Source organism: Lytechinus variegatus, chromosome 3, assembly GCF_018143015.1.
Source record: "Lytechinus variegatus isolate NC3 chromosome 3, Lvar_3.0, whole genome shotgun sequence".
Classification (NCBI taxonomy): Eukaryota; Metazoa; Echinodermata; class Echinoidea; order Temnopleuroida; family Toxopneustidae; genus Lytechinus; species Lytechinus variegatus.
Window position 1 is genome coordinate 35,955,465 of NC_054742.1, and position 8,350 is coordinate 35,963,814.

At 33.8% G+C, this 8,350-nt stretch overlaps 1 protein-coding gene across 2 annotated transcripts in view; it reads left to right on the top strand.

The window, feature by feature from the left end:
• LOC121410890 (angiotensin-converting enzyme-like) overlaps window positions 1-4,491 on the top strand; it is a 41,409-nt gene extending 36,918 nt beyond the window's left edge. For both annotated transcript variants that reach the window (XM_041603253.1, XM_041603252.1), the window contains exons 11-13: window positions 138-236; window positions 892-1,014; window positions 1,740-4,491. In XM_041603253.1, the coding sequence (XP_041459187.1) occupies window positions 138-236; window positions 892-1,014; window positions 1,740-1,932 (415 nt within the window). In that variant the 3' untranslated portion in view covers window positions 1,933-4,491. The remainder of the gene's footprint in view (window positions 1-137; window positions 237-891; window positions 1,015-1,739) is intronic.
• The last annotated feature ends 3,859 nt before the right edge of the window (window positions 4,492-8,350 follow it).

The window sequence follows — 8,350 nt, forward strand, 5'->3', positions numbered from 1 at the left end:
AATACTTCTACCACCACCACTACTACTACTACTACTACTAGTACTACTACTACTACTAGTACTACTACTACTACTACTACTTCTACTTCTACTACCATTCAAACCATATTTCAAATGTTTGTATTTACCCTTTACAGGGAGGAATATCAGGGGCTGGTCCCACCTGTAAAGAGGACTAGCAGTGATTTTGACCCCGGTGCCAAATACCATATACCTTCGGGAACGCCTTACATCAGGTGGGTATATTCATATCTCGTGTTGCTTTAAAGGTATTGTATAACTTTGTGAGCAGCCGCTTTAAAAAATTCTCAAACCAAGATGAAACATGTGTACAAGTGCATGTATTAGAACTAATAAACCCTGAAAACAGCCATTATTGAGAATGAAAAGCTAAAACTACAAGGCAAACCCCGATTTTGTAAATAGGCGTCTTATAGACGCCTCAATAGTACACATAACTGTATGGGATGAAGTTAAGATGGTGTTTATGGTCACTTTATATTTCAATTTTTGAAGCACTAAATAATGATTTTCGAACGCAAATTTTTCAGGGCTTCATTTTTGTAACTTATCACAGACACAGGTGACAAGTGATACCTTCTAGCTCAGATTTTTTAAAAGTCAAACCAATGTTAACACATCATTTTAAATTTAATTATGTATTTAACTTAAAATAATCAGCCGAAATCGAAGGTTTACCAATCACTTGTATATGTGTTTTTTGCTCTAAGAATTTGAAGAGGGTAGTGATCAAACATTTTTTTTTTCATTCGGGTGATTTTGAGAGAGTCTTGCGCTATATTCGTGTTTTATGATTTACCTCTGAAATTGTAATGTTAGTGACTCCTTCTTCCTCTCGATGAATAAGCATTATTTATCAATTTTTTTCAGATATTTTGTGAGTTTCCTCATCCAGTTTCAATTTCACGAGGCTCTTTGTAAAGCAGCAAATAACCAAGGTCCTCTTCATCTATGTAATGTCTATAACTCAAAGGAAGCAGGAGCTAAACTAAAGTAAGTTTTTCCTATACCTGTCCTCATTTACTGTCTCCTCTCTTCTTTCTCTCAAAAAGGTATACCTAAAATCAATGTCCAACACCAAACTGTTGGAATGTCATTATGGTGTAACATTAACACCAACTTATTCTTATTCATTCTTATTTTTTAATGTTCATTCTTCTTCTTTTTTTTTTGGGGGGGGGGCGGAAAGTTGATTTTAAGTTCAGCAGTTCAACAAGAACAAAAACTTTCCCTTGAACTGCATCATTTGGTAAAAATTGAACAGCTTTACATCAAAGGATGCTTTAGTTAGTGTCGTGTTATACTAATCTAACCTAACACGGGTATTTTTTAACGTTTGCTTAGCAAAATTTTTTTCCGCATTCACATTTTCCTCCCTACATTTCCATTCACGGGCATATTGGTAGGGGAAGCAACAAGTTAACAACATCTCTATTGTTTAAATCATTCACATTGTATTTTTTGTAAAACATAAATTTCACTGAATATCCTGTTATGTGGCTGATAGATCTAATATGCACTAATTTCAAAATGTAAATTTGGGGCTCGCTCTCAATTTTTTCTCTTCAGAACGGCGCATCACAAAAAACTAAGGTTTCTTAAATTGTCGATACTGTATCCACACAGAACTGTATTAAAAGTATATCCAATCAGAACGCATTGACTGATATGAATATCAACAGTATTCATTCAATTGACTCTTTTGTGTTTCTTTGTAGATCAATGTTAGAGATGGGTATGAGTCGCCCATGGCCTGATGCAATGGAAGTTCTTACTGGTGCCCCCAACATGGATACCTCAGCTATCAAGGAATATTTTAGACCATTGATGGAATGGTTGGAAGAAGAAAATGATGGGCAGCTGATCGGATGGGGAAATGAACTTAGGATCTTCCGTCGACAAAGGAAATAATTGAATCATGGATGATACTCTTTAACATAGTCTCTTTTTATTTGGGAGGGAGTAGGGATAGGGATAGCAATACGCTTTCGAACCCAATGATAGACATGTTTTCTTGTCATTCATTTACCATGAGTGATGATTGTTTTCGATTTATTACTTATGTTGTTTGATACGTTACTCATTCCAATATTTTCAAACATGATTCACACTCATTTTAGGGGATAAGGGTCCGGGTTGTAATTAAAAAAAAACACACACCAAAAAACATTATGTGTCCAGAAGAAAAAAGAATTTGGAAATTGAAATCATAATTTGGTGATTTGAAAGAAAATCTATCGGAGATTTTAATGATTTAAAAGCTTCTGTCAGAGTACATTTTAATGAATGACTAATTCAGGCATGGGAATAATAGAGATTCGTTGATATTTTTTTAATGCCATGGACGAACGGTTTGTTGGCAATTTGTCATAAAAGGGATGTATATTCTTGAGACAATTGTGTTTAGCATTCTTTTATTTATTTATCTTTTTTGGAATAGCGAACAAATAAATACTATACTAGCGAAAAGGTTTATTAGTGATCAAATTTCATTAAAACTACGGATGTGTGATTCACACAAAAACTGGACAATTGTAAAGTCTTGCCAGAAACGTTGAGAGAAAGAGGGTCATTCGCAAAATAGCACATTATCAGTTCTTATATAGATTAGATCATTGCTAAATTGTTGGACTGGGTGCATATTAAAAAAATATGAAAATAATGATCATAAAAACTACCTGAAAATAAACGACGGGTGTAGTTCTAGAGTGCAAGATTGCGTAATTATGATATTTACACCTGTTCAGTCGTTTAGAGATGAAAAATAAAATAAAAGTACAAGTAACTTCGTCTATTTCGACCGTGCATGTTCCCCCACCAGCACACTTTGAGATCAGGCGATCAAGCAATTACCACTTTTGACAACAATTAAACTAGAGAGAGGTGAGCGTATATAGCACGTGGATGAGATGGGCGCTGCAGATGGACGATTAGAGATGTGTTTAAGGGCATGACGTGTACGCGACCGTTCAGCCAAATACTTGAATGCATAAATAAAATTTGATGTTCAGGGGATATGAATCGATAATAAACTTGTAATCTTCATGTAATTGAGTAGATTCTTGCCAAGGTTGTGACCACGCACCTAACAGTTAGCGAGGTCTCCGAGCCTATAGCCACAAGTTTGGTCAAATTATGAAGTGAAGATTCCCCGTGTTACCTCCTTAGCCTTTCGTAAGAGGAGCGCGCGTATATCTTTGAACCTCTTTCATTACCATGACGATACTCGATTCTTTCCATACATTTTACTCGTAGATATCATAAAAAGTACAAGGAATTCTATTTATATAGATTTAAACTTAATTCATATAACATTTATATTACTATTAGAGTAAACATGTAATCATCACTACTAATGCACCAATTGTAATGAACTATTGTTTCCTGGAATTCCAATGCTAGGAAAACAGTACATTATGTGCTCTGTCATCAAGTTTCATTGTTTGTACTTATACCACTTTGCTGATGTATATTTCCAGAGCTGTAATACATTCAATTATGACTTGGCCCATCAGCGATTCTATTGTATTTGAAACCCAATGAAACGTGTAGAAACAGACATCCAAGCCTCGAGAGAATTTTATTTAAACAGGTAGATGTGCTGTAAAATATTCTATCCATGTAAAAATTCATTATTCGCTTTAAAATTATATCATTTACTGATAATAAAGCCAGGTTTTAGATTTTTCAAAAATATTTACATGTAATAAAACCAAATATATCAAAAAATTCTTCACAGAGTGAAACAGTATATGTATCAAAATCGTGAATGTGAATATGGGTTGGTTAGCCCAAATATCTCGATGATAATGAGACAAAATTTGATTGTGGATTTTGGAATCGTTTACAATAACGCATAAGATGAAATAATCTGGTTGATAATTATGAAGAAAAAAAACATTTGAAATGATAATGGCGAATAAGAACCACTATAGAGATTGTTGTCACTATGTCTTATGTTAATTATTTTGTAATTAATGGTTTTATAGAAATGTCTTAGATTGTTATAACCTAGTTCTGTCTTCCTATGTCCATTTTTAGGGATACACAGTTGTCTTGATTTAAGTTTTTCCAACAAATCCCACTATTTGGAAATCCGTTGCATTGCCTTTTAAAACATAATTTAAACTCTCACGATTTAACCAACCTATTATTAATCTATCAGTGTCGTAAGTATAGGAACATATACCAACTGTTGGTTAAAAAAATCCCCTTCCGTTATGTAAGCAATTTCATTTTTACGAACAGTTTGAGAGTTTCATTATGCTAACCAATCTTATTTATTCCCTACATAATTATATCGTATATTCATATAATGCAATGGTTTTATTTTTAGTTGATTTTAGATTAATCTCACCTCCATGTTGGTATATACGAATATCATCAAGATATGAAAAAAAGTCTACTTGATAATTATTTTTCTCGTATACAGAATAAAGTGATAGTTATTTATGATAATGATTATCGGTATATTGTCTTTGCTACATGTATATTTTATTTGTAAAAACCCCAGACATTTTCTTTTGATATTGATATATAATAAGCACATTTAATATTTAGAAGAAAGATAAAAGGTTTATGGAGTGTGCGACTCTGATCTTAAAAGTGGCCTAAAATTATGAATACATGAATGAACACTAATCCTACAAGAATGTGGCATAATAATAAAAAGAGAATCTTAAAGTTCATGTGCCTTTTTAGAAAATTATGGCAAGCCAACTTTGGACTAACTTGTTACATTCTTAATTTGTATATGTAAATTGCACAATAATTTATAAATTAAAGCGCGTGAATAAAAATAACGATAATAACAACTTAGTGTTATATAACGCTTTTCATGAGATCCATATCAAAGCGCTTTACAATGTAAAACATATATATACAGAAAAGAGTGAATTATAAATTTTATAACAAAAATAAAAATATCGAGGACACATGTACATAGAGCTATGTTGAGTATGTTCTTTTCATGAGATAAGTCTTTAAATTTGATATGAACAATGTAATGTAGGGGATACAACGAAGGTAAGCTGGAAGAATATTCCAAAGACGTGGGGCAGAGTTTGAAAAGGACCTATCACCCAAAAAAAGTTATTTTTTTGACAGTTTGTGATTTGCAGGACGAAGGAACCTACTGAGAGTGTATGCCAGGATTAATTCAGAGATATATTTTTTGGAGCATATCCATGAAGAAATTTGAATGTTATATAGGAGAAGAATTTGGAATTGTACACGAAATTTTGATTGGGAACCAGTGCAATAATTGTCAAAGAGTTGGTGCTATATGGTTGGTTTATTTCCAATTTGTCTAATGCCAATTAGTCCAATTGCCAACTCGTCTGCTACCATTTGGACTATCATCAATTCGTCTACTCACCACATGGTCTACTTTCATTTCGTATAATGCCATTCCGTCTAATAACCAGTTGGTCCAATAGCCATTTAGTCCATATACTATTTGGTCTACTTAAACTAAAAGTGTTAATTGTGCAAACTGAATGAAAAGAAAATGGGTATTAGACCAACTGGTTATTAAACGGAATTATAATAGATGAAATGGTTATTAAACAAAGTGATGATTGGACCATATGGTTATTGGACCAAATGGTTAGACAAAGAGTTGATGGACGGAATGGAATTAGACTAAATTTCAAATCGTCACTTAAAACTCACATTTTCTCATAACTTTTTTTCTTTTTCTTTTTTTGATGGATTGACATGTTATTATAATCAGCTAACCTGTGCGCTTTGAAGCAACAGTATATAAAGCGCCCTACAAATGTTATTAATAATATTATTATTATTAAATGAAGGTAGACCATGTGGTGAGAGGACGAGTTGGCAGTGGACGAATTGGCAATTTACCATATGGTTGTGTTTTTAGTGAGGGAAACTAAACGGGCTGCCGAGTTTTGAATTATCTGCAGCTTTAAAACATCGTTTTCTGGAATTCCATGGAGTCGGCTATTGTAACTGTCAAGAAATAAACCAATAACTGCATGAATGAGGACTTCAGGATGAATGATGACTTGGACAGATATTTACGAATTTTACCCATTTTCTTAGGGTGAATGATGCTTTCCGACAACTATCGGTACTATTGACATGGGAACGCATTGAAAGTTTTTTTTTTATCAAACAAACACCAAAGTTAGCAACCGTTTTAGAGGGATGTGCATTTGAATTGGACGTAGTTCAGGGGTATTACCTTCGATGGAAGGACAGATGTAGGACTTCCATCTTGTTATCGTTAAGGAGTAAATAGTCCTCAGTCATCCAATTCATTAACACCAATGTCGAAATTGTGAAATATCGTTAAGTGTAAGCCATTTTTCTTCTTTTATCCTCTTAATCGAGGTATTTATTCACAATAAAATGTACGCATATATATACAACAAGTGGAATGCCTCTGGCCGTCTCACCTGCATCACGCGGTTCAATATAGCAGCAGTGCTGACTTTGAATACTACTCTAACTCGCACAAGATGTTCAGTGATACATGGTTACTCTTATGTCCACTTTTTATGAACGAGACCAATAAACTTACAGAGATATGATGGTTATTCAACAAAAAACCCCAACATGGCCAAAGTTCATTGACCATACATGACCTTTGACCTTGATCATGTGACCTGAAACTCGCACAGGATGTTCAGTGATACTTGATTACTCTTATGTACAAGTTTCATGAATCAAATCCATAAACTTTCATAGTTTTGATGGTAATTCAACAGATAAACCCAATTCGGCCAAAGTTCATTGACCTTTGACCTTGGTCATGTGACCTGAAACGCGCACAGGATGTTCAGTGATATTTGATTACTCATATGTCCAAGTTTAATGAACTAGACTAATAAACTTTCAAAGTTATGATGGTAATTCAACAGATACCCCCGATTCGACCAAAGTTCATTGACCCTAAATGACCTTTGACCTTAATCATGAGACCTGAAACTTGCACAAAATATTCAGTGATGCTTGATTACTATTATGTCCAAGTTTCATGAATCATATCCATAAACTTTCAAAGTTATGATGGGAATTCAACAGATATCCCCAATTCGGCCAAAGTTCATTGACCCTAAATGACCTTTGACCTTGGTCATGTGACGTGAAACTCACGCAGGATGTTCAGTGATACTTGATTAACCTTATGTCCAAGTTTCATGAACTAGGTCCATATATTTTCCAAGTTATGATGACATTTCAAAAACTTAACCTCAGGTTAAGATTTCGATGTTGATTCCTCCAACATGGTCTAAGTTCATTGACCCTAAATGACCTTTGACCTTGGTCATGTGACATGAAACTTTGATAGGATGTTCAGTAATACTTGATTAACCTTATGGCCAAGTTTCATGAACTAGGTCCATATACTTTCTAAGTTATGATGTCATTTCAAAAACTTAACCTCAGGTTAAGATTTGATGTTGACGCCGCCGCCGCCGCCGCCGTCGCCGCCGCCGTCGGAAAAGCGGCGCCTATAGTCTCACTCTGCTTCGCAGGTGAGACAAAAATCTGTTTAAATCAATTCAATTCAATAATGCAATAATTTTTGGAATATCACATTTTTTTCCAAATTCCGAACTCGCTTTTTTGTTTACATAAACTTTCTAGATAAATAATCATAGTAAGCTTGAATTCAATCCATAAAAAATTCGCATCATATCTTTTTCCTTTGAATATGCTCTTTATATAATTTTGATAAATAACAAATTGAGCAATAACACGAATTTTGCAGATCACAACCTATAATTAATGTTTTTTTCTTCTATAGAAATAGTAATCTTGAAAATATAAAATAGCTACCTTACTATAATTTTCAAAAACAATCGAACATATTTACAATACAGTATGAAATGAAAAGTGGTATCAACTTCTCCACAAATGTTACATGTGTTGCTTTCTAATACATGCCACTTAGATAAATTGTCTCTTGAATGTAAAATCTTGTAAGCTTTAATTATATTTGTAACAATCTACAATTGGTAATATTTTGGTAATAAGTATTTGAGCTGGCACTTAAAATTCCATTAATGTGCAAGTTTACACACAACTTAATGAAACACCTGCCTGGTCATTGAATCTGACTAATCACTTCACCCACCTCGTCCATGTTGTCATCCTAAAGGAAATTATTGAGATGGCAATCTGGAGGGCGTTTCATCAATATGTTCGTCCGACAAGTTATCAGATCTGACAACTTTCTTGGATTCTGATTGGTTGAGAAGCACTGTTACTATAGTAACTGTCGGATAAAACAGGACTTGTCGATTAAACGTCTGACAAGTCCTTTCATGAAACGCTCACCTGACAGCTAATAATTAAG